Source organism: Cryptomeria japonica, chromosome 11 (assembly GCF_030272615.1).
Source record: "Cryptomeria japonica chromosome 11, Sugi_1.0, whole genome shotgun sequence".
NCBI classification, from domain to species: Eukaryota; Viridiplantae; Streptophyta; class Pinopsida; order Cupressales; family Cupressaceae; genus Cryptomeria; species Cryptomeria japonica.
This window is the reverse complement of record NC_081415.1, coordinates 710,906,527-710,923,369: the sequence shown is the minus strand read 5'-3', so window position 1 is coordinate 710,923,369 and position 16,843 is coordinate 710,906,527. Positions and strand designations below refer to the sequence as shown.

The following is a 16,843-nucleotide window of genomic DNA, read 5'->3' as shown; positions in this document are numbered from 1 at the left end:
TTTTGATTAGTTGATTTATATTTTTTATAATTATAGTATTTATTTAATTAATAATTTTATAAGGATTATTTAATTAATTATTGACTATTGATTATAGTCTAAACATTAATTAATATGCTAAAAAAAAAACCATTAAGCATGCTTTCTGGTTGTGCACTCATGTTCAACTCCTTTGGAGCCTTATGTTTTTGCTCTTCTCGTGCTCTTCCCTCAGGCTTGATCTTGGAGAATGGTGATTCTTGGACTCTCCCCTTGTCACAATATTATAACTTAGACATTCAGACACATAATCCTTAAACATATACATAGATTCTGGTGTTTGGTTGCATTCTCACACACTTTATACCCCTCGCAAATTGAATTCCGGGCTATTTGTGCAAACTTCTCTCCCCAAATTCTTGTCCTTCAGTCTTGCCAAGCCACCTTGTAGTCCAAAAAGATCTTGAATGACCTAGGTACAAGCTTAGATAAGCTCTTTTGAGGCAAAATATACAGTGCAAAACTCTCATTCTAACACTAGTGATGATTAGACATAAGAGCTATGCTTGGTTTCTAGTCTGGATCATAGTGGATGGACTTGGAATTAGACTCGTGGCTTTTGAACAACAAAAAGTATTGACCAATCTATAGTGTGAAGGATGTGCAACTTCTTCACTGGCTATAGCTTATCATCTAGGAGGAGGACAATGTGCAATGCTCAAGAATGGAATACTCGGATGATGATCATCTTCAACAGAGGTCTATGTAGCTGATCAACATTCTATTTGCATCTTCAAGCTGTGTATGATATTGTACATGTTGCTTTGGCCATTGAACATTATATAGGTTGTTAATCAACTGTGTTTTTTTGGTTTAATGATCAGCTATACTATTGTTAATGTTGTTGTTTACCGACTAGGTTGATTTAGCTACACTTGTACATCTGATTATTTTACTGATTTGTGGATCAGCTGTATAGTATTTTATAGTTGCATTTGAATAGTTGTTTATAATGCTGATTTGCTAATCAACCTTGTTCATGTTTGTAATTCTCTTCTTATTCCAATAAAAAAAATATTAATACTATTTATTTAACCTAAATAGTTTGAAAAAGATCGTTCACCTATTGTCCTTTCAAAACTTAAATAAAAATCATGTGTCTTACGTCCCACATTGTTGAGAAAAAAAAGGGGGAATAAAATCTATACATATCAAATAAAAACATTGTAGTTCAAAATTTTGCACGTCATCTTTGCAATTGCCAGTTCAGAGTTGAAAAGGAAGAAGAAAAAGTGCGTGGAAAGAATAATAATAAATGAATATTTTTAGTTAGAATCTGTTTATTTTTCTTTCATGCTTCCTGCTACTTGCTACCTAAATGATTCGAACTCGGCACCTAATTCTACCTCCAACGGATCTTTTATTTCTTTTGAATATCTGTACTTGAGCTCTCCACGTGGCCGCCGACGAACAAGTCAGATCTGACCGTCCATTCCGAATCCAGTGGCAGAATATTCGTTATTCGAGATATTACCCGTGACCCGTCTTATTCGCCGCTTTTTGGCGTCCACATCGATTGTCCCCGATTTACAGGAATTTATTACTAAGAGACATAATAGTTCAAAGTAAGATGCAAAAATTCAATTGTAAGTGTATTCTATATTTGGATTTTACTAACTAAATTTGTTAGACTTAAAAAGAGAGGCAAACTTTTCCAATAAAGAAAAAGGTTGGTTTTGTAAAATGTGGCTTAAAATGGTAGAATTTGTAGATCCATTCAAAAAAAAAGTATGTTTTATATCTTTTGTTTGTGGAATATGATAAGGTTGGATGGTATTAGTTAAGATGCATGATTTTTAAGTTTCTAAATTATAGAAATTTATTTTCTTCAATCTAATTGGCTAAAAACTTTACATCTTGGATTTCATGGATCCAAATTTTTTTTAGGCAAAGTTTTAGATACATTAACACTTAAATTCTAAAGATGGGTAAACAAAAATCTTATATTGTTTTAAGGGTTCTGATATTGTTTTAATTTCTTTCCTTTCATTATAGAAACTAAACTTCAAAAGTGAACATTGCGTATGAAATTTTAACCAATAATGATTTATAAATTATCCTTAAATACTCTAATAAGGAGAATTAATATTATAAAAATACAATTAAGGGATAAGAAATTTCAAACTAACAATAAATAATTAAACATGCCTCACATAATAGTTAGAACATACCTTTTATAAATATATATTTTTAAATAAATAAAATATTTGTAACAACGCTATCTGACTAATTTTTTAATATCAATTTAGAAATCTTCTTTTAATTGTAATATTTTTAATTTTTATTTTGCATAAACTTTTAAAGTATTCAATCTTATCATAATTTAACATATTATATAAAAACATATTATACTGTTGCAAAAATAGTAATTACAAACATGGTAATACATTTTAAGTAATAATGATTTATAAAGATCACTTAATTTATTTTATACCACCATTAAATTTAAATTTAAATTAATTATAAATTATTTAAAAATATTTATAATAATTACAATTATAGATTTTACTCTATTTACATTTATTATTAATAAATATAATTAGGATTAAGGTTAGATTTTTAGATTAAGGAATAGGGATGGAGTTAAGGAAAAAATAGGATTAGGATTGTATTTAAAGTTATCATTAGGTTAAGTATTAGGGCTACAATGCAAATTAATGTTAATGTTAGAATTAGGGTTATGTTAAAAACCAGAATTTGAAGTAGGCTAGACTAAGACTAAAATTAAGGTTAGGGTTAAACTTAGATCAACGGTTAAGGGTTGTTAAATTTAGAATTAAAGTTATAAAGATGAGTGTATTACATAATTATATGATGTTAGAGTTTGAACATATTAATTATTATTTTTTTGGATTAATTATAATATAGTAACATTACAAAATATCAAAGTATCAGATCTAGTAATATACCAGCATAAAAGAGCCCGCTCTTAGTGACCATGTACATACATTAACCAGATATATAGTTTTGCGCTCACATCCTTTGGACAAAATTATAAAAATATACATCATGACTATTAACAACCATCTCAGAGACAAAATAAGACAAAAAACCATCGTTAACAAGATCAAATAACAAATCAGCCAACTAGAAGACGATCTCAGCGTCTGGTAGAAAGTTGTCACCCAGGGGAAGGATCCATGCAGTCCATCCTAGATCACCATGACTGCAAACCTCTATCAACCCATCAATAAAATGTTGTTTGTATGGATGATTGGCCACCAGTTCATCTTCACCATGCATCAGGTTCATTCTCTGTTGTCGTTGTTCCATATGATGCATAAACTTTATAAGTGCTTGTTCAAATGCGGTCTTATTGCAACCCATGCGGTCCCATGTAAAGCCATGGGACAACTCTCTAATATAAACGTAGGTACCTTCATCATTCAACCATTTCTCAAACTTGCCCTCATCGAGCCTAAGGACCACCGTGACCTGCATAGACACAAGATAAAATATGAGCCTCCTTAGAGACTCAGTGAGGTTCCTATTCTTGCCATTAAATAAATCATCATTACGATATTTTGAAATAATCCACAAAATTTCTAAGGAGAGAGAAGACCAAAATATGTTAGCCATTTTCTTGCAGACTTTGATATAGCCTAGAATTACCTCATAAACATAAAAGAACTTTGGGCCAAATTGTATGCCAAAAATATTCCAGACTTCTTTAGCAAAATGATAGTAAAAAAATACACGAGAAATGGATTCAGGGAGTCGACAAACTTTATAGGATAGGGAGACACCATTGCAGTCTTTCAAGGGGAGTTTATTTAACATTAATCTCCAGGCAAAGAATTTCTTTTTGGGCTCATAAGGACCCGACCAGAATCTAGAAAATGCAACATATATAAACATCTTGAAAAAATATATTATTTCAAACTATTGTTGAAACAATATGTTATAATTCATCTATAAACTAGACAATTTTTTGCAAAAGGCAAGTACTAGCCACTATGTGGCACTTGTTTAAAAGATGTAATGAATATTTGGAAAATATTTCAAAATTTGAATATAGATAAAGGTTGTAGGTTTGAATTGCTTTTTCAATATTCATTGTAAATTCAACAAGTATTCATGTTTTCAAAATTAGTGAGTTATAATTTAAATTAATTTTATCATAAATTTATTTTTGAATTTAGTATTATTATTTAATGTCAATTTAATATAATATTTAATGTAAGTTTGAGTAGTTAACAAATGTATTTTGAAAAATTTGGGATGGATTTTAAGTCTTAATGTAAAACTAACCTAAAATCTAATGTGAAACATAATTTTTGTAACAGTAGACAATTTAGTATCGTACAATGGTCAATTCTTTATGTAGGGATATTAAAAAATGAGGGCATACAATGACTTCTTTTTTGACGTAAACATTATGGATAGAGATCCCTACATTGATGAGTTGCATGAAGTTATGATTTTTTTTTTGTTGCAATGTCGACATGAGGTCTAATTATGAAATATGCATTTTTTCTCAAAGTTGTAGATGTGGGTTTTATTGGAATATACACCATTCTTATTGATGTGTAGGGTGTGATTGAGACATTCATGATTCTTGGGTTTATCAAGATGTTTGGTTGATTTCTTTAGGATTTTTGAAAAGTTATTCGACTAGGTTGGGCTATCTAATGCATGGCCAGAAATGTTATGTGTGTTGGAACAAAGTGTGTATAACGTGGAAACATCTTTGACACTTGACTATAAAAGGAAAATGTGTGAAAACCTCTCGACCGACATTGGAACATGTGCATCATAAACCAATGATCCAAGGTTTCATCTTCACTTAAAGAAGATTTTTAATGCATTGATTGTCTTTTCCCAAAAAATGTTCTCCATATAACTCATTTTTCTTTGTAAGTTGGAACCGATTCATTTGGTGTGTGTTGCATTTAAGCCACTAAATTGTCTTGATAAAGAATTAGAGTACTAGAAAATAAAAAAAGGGCTTACTATATGTTTATTCATTATGGCATGCACATCACATATTATAATTAAATGTGGTTACGGGTGTTGGCAAATTATTTTCCCTCTTTGGATGTTAGTTCTTAATGCAACTTTATCACATCTTGCTCATTAATGTGATTCATCCATCAAACACATGGTTGGAAAGAATTATCCACAATAAGGTTGAAGGTTTTCCCATTGGAGTGCATTAGTTGTTGATTTTTGCACTTGATGTGTTGAACATCCTTGAGTAAGCATTGACTATTATTCATGTAATCTAAAAAGCATTTTTATAACTCAACATTTTTAATATCTTGCTTATTTTTCTAATGAACAAACAAGAAATATGAGCATGCATATTTGTTGGAATTCACCAATTAGTATTGGGATGAACAAGGATTTGATCTAACACTAATTTTCTAACTAATTAATATGAATGACATGTGAGTGATAAAATCTATGATGCCAATGATCTCTATACTATGTCACACACATCCACAAACCGAGTGAGAGTACACTTAATTAATCAATTGGTTATGCTTAACTTGTAATGAGGAATGAAATAACACATATATAGATGCATCGATACATTTTAATTGAGATAATATATAACAAACAAATACCTTTTAATTCATCACAAATAAGATATTATATATAAAAATACAAAGAGTATATAGATTATAATAACTCAATCCATCTAACCTAAAAATGCCACAAATATTTTTTGTCGTATTACTATTTCTTTAAGTTATTTAATGTTCATTTGCTTGTATACTCAAGTATTTATCCATCCATAAAAAATGATAGGCGTCTTTCCGTGAAACAAGATAAGCATCCATCCATGAAACAAGATAGGTATTTGCCAATATTAAAGGATGGAGATTCCACCTCTATCCATTAAATAGAATAGCCATCCATCCATCAAACAAGACGAGAATCACTCACCCATCTTATTTGGAGACATCCAATAATTATGGGTTATTACATGGATTTAATACCAAATTAAATATGCAGGATAAATTTTGAGAAGAGTTAAATGGTATTTAGAATGTGTACAAACAATAGAATTTAGTGGATAAAGTTACTTTCTATCTCCTTTTATTCTCATTGAACTAACGAGACACAAATAAATTATATTACAAAAAATGAATAGTTATAAGAACCTTTATACCTATAAATCACTTTAACTTCTTTAACCTTTTGCTTGATTTTGAAGATGAAGTGTTCATTAGTTATGTAATTTTTTTTTTATATCACTAAGTTATACACATGTATTTTCATATTTTCATTAAAGTACAATTGAAGAAAATAACACACAATCTCTCTAAGATATCTAGGTCAGTAAAATGAATAAACCAATCAATTCCACATTAAATCTAGATACAAGGGTCAAGCCAAGACAAGCATTGAAACATATGTTGAAATAAACATTAAATTAACAAAGGACATATGGGTTTAACTTGTGTCCAACATTGGATGTTTCGCTTTAGTATCATCTAATTCAAACTTTTGCTATTAGTTCTATTATAGTGGAGCTCCAATATAATAAAATAATTTGCATTACTTTATTGAGGTTTATAACTATAAGTGTAATCTTGATCTAAAAATTCACAACCTTGAACTTGTGGTGCAACCTTAAGTAGTTTTTTTTTTAAATCTCAAAAAATCTATTCACCTTTGTATACCTAAGACCAGGCGGTGCTCAAAAGTACTGACAAAGATTGTTTTCAAGTCATGGAATTTATGTCTTGTATTAGTGGCTATAACACCCTTTGTATGGATTCAATGGTGTTTGATAAGCTCAAAGGCATACCAAAAATAGTGCAAATACTTATGTATATGTCCTTATAATAGCATATGTTGATGCAAAAATCTTATAATATTGTGCAAATGATATCATGAATAAATAAGGGAACTTAGGGCTTTATCCTCATCTATAATATCTTGTCATACACATTTGCATATCTCATGTTTGATTTAACAAGTAATGGCTAGTTAGAGTTAAGGTCGGTTTGGACCCATGATTAAAATAAATTTTAGAAAATAGGGCTCAAGGTCATATTTGAGATTCTGATTAAAGAAATGAACTAAGGATTAGATTAGTTCAAGTTGAATGCCAACTCTTACATAGAAATAGAAATGTACTATTTGAACACTAAGTACTACATTACAATAAAAAAATCAAATCAAATCCAAAATGAAAGAGAAAAATATTGTTTTCGATAGTACATTTTTTATCTTTACAATAATAAACTAAATTACTTCTAAAAATATTAATAATATTCTTAAACATTATTCTAAAAATCATTTTACACAAATGTTCCCAAAATACATTTATAAAATATTCAAACCATGAACATATCTTTAATAAATTCCTCTAATATCTCATAACCATACTTAAATTAAAAGCCTATCTTTAAAAAAAAATCAGCATTAAAAATTATATTTAAATAATATCCAACTAAAAACTACAAATTGAATTATATTATTATTTTATATTTATTAAATATAAATTAAATTATATTATTATTTTATATTTATTAAATGTAAATTGAACTATATTATTATTTTATATTTACTAAATTACATTTAATTTAAATCCACTTAAAGCTACAAATTAAAGTATACTAAATATTAATTAGATTAGGATTCTATATTATAATTTTAAAAAATAAAAATACAACTAATATTCTGGGCAAATCAAATGGAGAAGCTAAAAAATAATTGGTCATGGTATTTTTTTTTTTAACTTTATATTAGACACTTCAAATTATCAATAAACATTAAAACAATACAATAGATTATATATATTATATAATATTATATGTTAGAAATGAGTTGTTATATATATATATATATATATATATATATATATATATATATATATATATATATATATATATATATATATATATATTCTAACATAAATTTAGAAATTTAGTGAATTTATTTATTTTAAATATTTTTTAATATGAATTTAAAAATTTGTTATAATTGAAATGATATTTCTATATGATTTTTTAGAATAGTTTCTATTTTAATTATAAACAAGATTTTTTGGTATGAATTTAAAAATTTACATAATAAATTTAAATTTTTTTACATATATTATTAATTTATCATTGTTTCCTAGATTTTTACACTCTTTATATATATATATATATATATATATATATATATATATATATATATAAGCGCTTTTGACTGGAGCTATGAACCAGTGAGATCATATGGGAGGACCTCATCTCCATGTTGTGAGCCAAGACATCCTCGATGAAGCACTTGTACATCTTGGGAGCACCAGCCGTGAGCCCACGTTACTAGATTGGTCTGTCGGCACTAGCGGGCGGAGCATATGTTTTTTTCGGGATGGGGGACCTATAGACAGTCACAGTCAGTGGGGGGCGGGATAAACCTCCACCTCACCCTACCGCCTAGCTTGGACAACACGACGCGAGGCTCGGGGGTTTCAACCCTGAGACCTCCACCCAGAGGTGCGTAGCCTACAACTATTGTGATATGGGGACAAACCCTATTTATATAAGATATCATATGTGTGATATGAATAATAAAAGACAAAGATTTTCATTTAAACTTTATAATTATCAAGAGAAAATAATATTTTTACTATTTTGTGTAAATTAAATATTTTTCAACAATTAATATTTTTCTTAAAACATCAAACTAAACACCGTGAAATTTCAAAGGAAATGGAAACAATATTCATAACAAGTGCCATGTAGTGGCTTGCTTTCATAGTATTGTAATAAAAATAATTGCTTAGTTCTTAATTATTATAATTTTAAATTATTGTTATTTTTAATTATATTTATGTAATATAATTATAAATCTCACTTTAATAAAATAGTATTCATAATTATAATATAATATAAATATTATAGTAAAAATATAAATATTTTTTAAAAACATAATCTTAATTTAATTGAAAAACTTATATAATTATAATTATTATAATTAAATTAATCTTAAAATTAATTGTTAATTATTAGTTTAACAGTATATAATTTAAATTATATTTATGTAATATAAATTATAACTAATCTTAATAAAATAAATATTCATAAGTATTAAATTATATTTTATAAACATTAGAATGAAAATTTGTATTTATGATTAAAAGTTATTAATTTATTTTGTATATATTAAAATGATAAAAATAAAATTATGATTTTCAAAAAGTATTATCAAATAGATGATGTGAAGAAAAAAATATTTTTTTTAATAGAAATATTTTTATGTAATAATGAAATATTTTTATTTTTTATTTAATTCAATTTAAATAGTCTATAAAAAAAAATTATTTACAATAATTATAAATAAAAAAATAAAAAATCAACTATTTAAAATAGATATTTAAAAAAAAAAAAAAATCTAAAAAAAAACTTAAATAAATCTATCATTTCTAAAAATTTGTTCTTATAAAAATAAAAAATAATAATCACTTTTTTAATTAATAGAATACAATTAATGAACTTAATGAATGCAATAATATGTCTAAATACCGACAAATAAGCCTCTGAAAAAGGAAAAGAGAGTTCAATTTTTTTTTTTTTTAATGGGGATCAATCTGGAGTAAAATGAACGTAACGTCGATGCTACCTAGTTTGTACAGTTCAACATTGGCAATGGATATCTTTGGAACTGCCCGTTAAGGTAGGGTGTGTAAAAAGAAAATTGGGAACAGTGCGTGCATTACATTCTCAATTATATTGAAATGGGCCCACAAATGCAGAGGTCACACCACGCAACAAAATTCTTAGGCGCGCAATCAATATCTATCTTTGTTGTTGGAATCTATCTATCTACACATCGGCAGAGAAATCGGGCCGCCCGTTTCCGAATCCAACGGCAGAAACGGTGGTGTTTATTTCCCCCAATTTGCCAGATCAATCATGAATGTTTCTACAAGGTTTTTTTTTTTTTAAATTTTATATTTACATGACCAACTTGGCAATGAATGGCATGCAAAACAATGGTATGGCGAAGAATGAAATAGTTCGAACGCCTTTATGTCGGATGATGTGTTTATCTATTTATTCGCTTTTTGGGGTTTCTTTCCACACTCGATTGGCCCTTTCAAATTCCTGTATCCACATTGCATCGAGCTGTGCTCTCTGATTTCATCGAATTTGCAGGAATTCTGATTTTTTTGTAAGATGGATACGAATGGATACTCAAAAGAGGGTCTCCACAGATGCATTCTGGTTACTGGAGGTGCTGGATTCATCGGAAGCCACACGGTTCTGCAGCTTCTTAATGAAGGCTATGTAGTTCATGTGATTGATAATTTAAATAATGCGTCTGAAGAATCGCTCAGAAGAGTACGGAGATTGGCCAGTCCGCAGTTTCAACATAATCTGATTTTTTCCCTGGTGTGCATTTCTCCGTCGTTTTGTCCATAAATTGGTTCACTGTGTTTGTTTGTTTCTTGTTATGCATTTTCGTCTCATTATTTTGTGTGCCAGTTGGTTCAATCTTTACCTTTATGCGGTATGTGTTATTCTTTTTTTCCTTCTTATGTATTTTTTCATTATTTTGTGTGGAAATTGGCTCTGTCGTTACATAGTATGCCTTTTTCAAAAATATCTGACTGCCATATATTTATCTCATGTAAAAATTGGCTCAATTTGTACTTTTATTTGGTACGCGATCTTCATATTTTGCCTGTATGCGATCTTTATATTTCGTCTGCGTGCGATCTGCGTAATTAACCGGTTTGCATTCTTCATATTTTACTTTTTTTCACTATCTTGTGTTAGGCTTTATCAATCTTTATTTATTCCTCCCTGCATGTAATTTTACATTATTTTTGTATAGAAACTGGCCCATGCTTAGTCTTCATATACTCTCTATATTTCAATGGAATGTATTTTCATTATTTTGCGGAGAAATTGGTTCAATATTTGCTTTAAGTGCATCCTGGTATGTCTTTTTTCATTATTTTGTGTGGAAATTGGCTCAATCTTTGCGTGGCATGCGGTATCTATTTTATCTGCATGCATTCACAGACACAGCATTAAAAGCTTGGTAGATTAGTGAAAATAATCACTAAATACTAATGAATCAAGTTGCATTCCTAGGCTGACATACATTTTGTAAGAGACTTTAGTACGACGGGATGCTCTTGGTATCTCAGGCTAGTGACAGATCATATTTTTTTAAAGAAAAAGATATAATATTGTGCATCTTATATAGAAGCAATTTTAATTTAGAGTAGATAATGGTAATCAGAGATTTAAGACTTCCATTTTAGTTAATAAAGGCTGGTTTTTTTGAAAGTCTTTTTCTAGGCAAAGGTAGATTTTAATGTTACTGAGATCAATTTTTTGGAAAATATTTCCCTTTTACACAAGGATTTTGTTTTCCATTCATCTTATATGTTCTGTTTTTGGACTCGTGGGATTTGACTTCGTGATCAAGCTTGATCAATCTTAATCGTGAATTCAGACTCACCAATCCACATAGGCCCAGAATACTGACTTAGGTATCTGCATATGCAATACTATTAAATTTTGTCCATAAAATTTTCAGATTATATTGGAAGAGGAAAGATTATTCTCCTAGAAGGAGATTCAGGATATTAAGGGTATGTGAAAGGAGATTCAGGTTACTTGAAGAAACTGTCAAATGATATTGTTTTAGGCTTAGATTTTAAGGTTAGTTTTAATTGAGAGTTGTTTGAAATTAAAATAAATGATTTCTTTGTTATTGATGTGCGTGTCTATGGTTTAGTTATTTATCATTTTGTTGGGGATCCTGCCTTCTGATATAGGTCACTGTACATGTGCTGGACTAAATATTTTTAGAAGTTTTCTGCACTGAAGCTAAACTGCCATGTGTCAGGGGTTCCTGTTGTGCTTAAATCTGTCCAAGGCTTGGGCTCGCAACTTGTTTGATGTCTTCTTGGAACAGACTATATGGATTGGATTCTGTTCTGCTGCTTGAAACAAATCTACCACATTTATACACCACATATTGACTGCTTGAAACAAATTTACCCCCTAGTACACAATGTCACATGACGAATGAATATATATTTTTAATTTACTGACATGTTTCAATAAGGAGTATGCCTATTTGAGTCATCTCTTAACTTACTGCTGGTATCTTGTAGTGAAGGAAACAAATTATTCTTCTAGGAACAAAATATATTATTTTGTTTTTGATTGGTAAATTGAGGGTTTTATTGGACCTTCACCCTCTGGAGTACAATTGGGGGCTCCATTCCCTATGTCCCTATGACCTGTGGTTCCCAGAGAGATTCAACCCAGGGTCTTTATTGATAACACATTCTAGGATCAAATATTTATTGAAAATGTTTTCATACTCTTTACTGAAGTTCCCATTTTTTTCAAAGAGACATCACTAATACTATTTTAATTCACGTGTAGGGGACCTTCCTGATGCTTTTTTGGCCTCCTAGGTTTTAACATACTATTTGGAAATTAGTGTTGATTATTTCCTGAATTTAGAAACATTTTGATGTTGAGCAAAGAATTCTTTGAGTTGAGGAATTTTGATATTGATCATTCTTCATTTTCTGGTTTCAATTACAATGCTGAAATGATCATGGACCCTGAAATTCAGCAATACGTCAAGGAACATACAACTTGACAAAGAACGATGAATAAAAATATGTTGACCTCATTGTATTGATGGCAATTGAGCATATAACCATTCCTTGTACTTGAAATTCTTTTGATACATAAGGAATGCGGGATTCCTGCACCTATGGAATTTTCCATTAGCTATTTACATCCTGGAACTGGAGAACAAATGTCATAAAGTAACATTTGAGCTTCCTGTCATCTTAGATACAATCTGTACTATGTTACCAATCCACTTTCTGTAAATGGAGACAATTTCTCAACACTCAAATGTTGCACTCCATTTCTAGTATAAGGGCTATTCAGCTGGTAGCAGCCGATTCTCCATGAGTTTCTGATTTACATTTCTTGAGATGTTTTGAAACTCTTCAGTTGACTTGGATCACACTGACTTATCATGTGGCAGATATACATATTGAGTCTTCTCCTATATGCACGTGTTTCCTTGATTTTCTTTTGATTGAACCTGCAGTCAATAGAGAAGTCAATGCTGATGATGTTATTGCCTACTGCTAGGTTTTATGGAGACCCCAATGAATGCATTTGTGAAATTGCTACGGAAGCTTCTTTTATTATAAAACAGAACACTTGGGTATCTTTCTTGTTTTTCTTCACGCAAGGGGTAGTGTTTTCTCCCTAGTTTTGCTTACTTTTTATTTTCTGCTTTTTCTCTTTTCTTAGCTCAAGAAGTTTCTTATGCATTTGGATAAGAAAACAACTTCTCCTTCTTTCCAGGAAAAAATGAACCAACCATTCTCAAAGCCTTTCTATCAAACCAATCCTTAACCCTTAAGACAAGACTAATGAATCTCTTTAAATCCTCATCAGAAAAAAATTATTAATATCTTAATTTCAAATTTTGAACCACTATTTCTTTCAATCATTTCCAGAAAACTTGCATCTTCGCAAGTATTTCCAGAAGACTTTGGCATCTCTTTAAATCCTCAAAAGAAAAAAAAAGCATTATTAATCTCTTAATTTCAAATTTGATCCACCATTTCTTTCAATCATTTCCAGAGAACTTTGGCATCTCCATTTCAATAAAAGGTGGGTTTCCTTAAAATCTTGCATTCAGATACTTGCATTCTGAAGAGGCACACCTATTCAAAAGATAGCACACTAGACACAAAGAGAAAAATTATACAGGTAATAAAAATAGTTTGGTTGAGTCTCTTCTAACACCATCCATTTCAAAACTGTATGGATCAGATATGTTGAATAGATTCTCATGGAAGCTACCTACTAAGGGATCATGTTCCCACATAACATATACTAGGCTGTCCAACTTTATTTACTTCACATCATGAAAAAGTATGAGTAGTATAGCAAACAACTCATTTACATCATATATCAAGTTTTTAAGTTTAGCCACATGGAAAACTGTTTTCCTTAGGGAAATCTTTTACCCAAAGTTTTAAGGTTAAATGGTTAATTTCTGATGCTTCTTTTTCTCTGGCTTTTTGGATATTTGCATGAAGATGATCATGAACAAAAAAAATGAAAGTGGGGTTTTGAGAACAATCTTCTTTAATAAAATGGACGAGTTCCTTGATTGTATGTTACAAAGGGTTCTCAATGGAGTCATATTGGTCCAAGTACTGAGCATATTAGTAACGAGTATATTGGTCCAAGTAACGAGTATATTAGTAAGATCCCTCAACTTGTGACTTGAAATGTCATGTCTACAAGTTGTAATCTAATTGTGGGATTGGAAGGATGTCTAGTGGTAAATATTAAAGCAAATAAAAAGTGTTTTTAATTTGCTTATCTCCATAACTTCTTCCACAAGTTTTTTCTTCTCAGTAGAAAATTTATCTTAAGAAGAAGAGACTCACCAAATTGAAGTTAGGGGGAGACGTTTTTTTGTCTCTTGCATGTTAATTTGGTTGTCACTCATTATAAAGAGGAGGGAAATTATAAAATATAGGCAGAAAATAATATTTTTCATCATGGAGGGAAGATTGTCAATTAAAGACCAAATAAAGGCCTCGTTCGATTGGTAGAAATCTTCACACCATTCAGTGCATGCATCCTCCAAATAAAGTTGTGCATGCATCTGGTTTTTGGAACCTCCTTTTGATATCAAATGAAAATACACAAAAAGAACATACTTGAGGTAGCGCTACACCATACTACACTAAAAGACCAAATCACTTGATGTGCCCTTGTCTCCAAAGCTTGATGAGTATCTTGGAAGATTTGACAACTCAACATATATTCATCGCATTTTGGTTTGTTATTTGTATTGAAATCTCCATGCTTTTTAAATTGCATATCTTAGTTTCATGTTGGATCACTTTGCTTAAGCCCCTAATGCAGGGATTATGAACTGATCATTAGTAGGTTGCAAACATTCATTGACAACCTCTAGTGTGGTTCTATCATTGATTATGATTAATAGAGCTTGGCTAGTTAATTGAGGTAGTTTGCAGCTCAATCACATTCAGATTGGGCTGTTAGCACCTGGACCAATTCTTCTCACAAGGCTTTCCTTTTAGTCTATTGTGATGCACCCACTTGTACCAATAGTATGGTTTTGGTTCTGGATCGAATGAATCCAATGCTACTTGAATGCCCTTATGGATTTGGTGTAGTGAGAAGTATTGTTGTATTTGGTAAAGTCCATGACATAATTATTACTAGAGGTCAAACTTTAGGAGATTGTATCTAGGAATTGAAATTTGATTTCTATCCACTCTTGAAGTTGAACTAGAAATTCCAGTTGAATGGAAAAAGTTTTATGATGTTACTTGTTGAAGTTTCATTTGCTGGATTATGTTATTTAGATTATAATTTATGATGCCATATTGGTCCTAATACTTGTTGCTTCAGCCTGGAGTTTATTTTTCATAGTATGTATTGTTGTCTATAATCTATAATAGGCGACATGAAGCTGGTTGAAGTCATCTGTTTTTGAATCTTGTTGAATTGCATTTGAATGTTTTCTGAAGTCTAGATTGTTTTATTTCTCCTTCCATGCTTTGAGATTTTGGCACATCTTGTTTGGCTAGATTCCCTTTTGTTGTCATTTTTTTAAGTGTAGTTCGTTTTGTGTTTTTGTTTGCCATAGGGTTGAGTATTTGGTAGGGATTCTGGAGTCATCCAATTTGGATGTTAACTGAAATATGGATGTTTCTGATTAGTTTGGCAAGACCATTCTCATAAGATAGGATTAGGGTTTGGACAAGCTAAAAACTGAAGGAGAGGGGGAGTGAGGTTACCTGAGATCTCTATATGGTTGGGATCATATCAACAAAGATGATGATATTTTTTTTAAGCAGCCTAGTTTTGAGCTGGGGACTTTTTTGTGATGAGCCCTTGCTGGTTCAACTCTTCAACCTGCTGTAATTTGTAGATCTTCTTTGTAATTTTGATTATTAAGATGGTCTTTCAGAAATAGACAGAAGTTGCAGAAGGGGGTTTCTTTAATTTGCAACACACATTGAAATAATACATGAAATCAATTAACTGAAACAATAAACTGGAGAATTTAGAAGCATACCCGTAGGTCCTTAGCCAATTTATTGAATTAAAAGAATTCAATCAGCAACTTACAAAGTTCTGATCTTTATTATGAAACAATTCAGATCTGCTCTTATTTAATACTAAGACTCCCAAACAGTGGAAGATGGCGCCAATAAATGAGCAAGCTGTGTGTTTGGGGAAAAGAAGCCTCCAAACCATAGAAGAATTAACAACAAAACAGTAAATAGGAAACCTACAACAAATCTGCCTTGTAAGAAGCCAAATCTGCGCCAATTTAATTCAATTTGACTTTTAAATGAAGCCAACCAAGCTGCAACAATTCGATTGATCTTTCACAATCTCAAAGCTATTGAATTCTGAAGAATGCACGCTCTCCAAAACAGGTCCAAACCCTAGCCGCCATTGTCAAGTGCTCAGAAGAAATTTTAAATGCTCAATATCAATGAATGAGGTTTAATTTCCATCTTGGCTGCCTAAATACCCAAAAAGTACGATTTTTGGCAATTAGGGTTTTAAAAATCATAACTTGCTTTTAGGCTTCCCAACTTAACCCTAAAAGCAATGCCTAACTTAGGAGATATTATTTTTCACTTAAATAAATTTAAGTGACGCACTTTGTGGTTTTATATTAATATTTCATTAAAATATTAATTGCCTGTGGGAACCACTTAAAAATTCATATCTCCCTCATTATTCCTCGGAAACTGAATTTGTCAGAAGCTGGGGCCACAGTTCGCCACGCT

At 30.4% G+C, this 16,843-nt stretch overlaps 1 protein-coding gene across 1 annotated transcript in view; it reads left to right on the top strand.

The window, feature by feature from the left end:
• The first annotated feature begins 9,944 nt into the window (after positions 1-9,944).
• LOC131061333 (bifunctional UDP-glucose 4-epimerase and UDP-xylose 4-epimerase 1) overlaps positions 9,945-16,843 on the top strand; it is a 41,263-nt gene continuing 34,364 nt past the window's right edge. Inside the window, exon 1 of the mRNA XM_057994977.2 lies at positions 9,945-10,379. Coding sequence (XP_057850960.1) covers positions 10,164-10,379 — 216 coding nt within the window. The 5' untranslated portion in view covers positions 9,945-10,163. The remainder of the gene's footprint in view (positions 10,380-16,843) is intronic.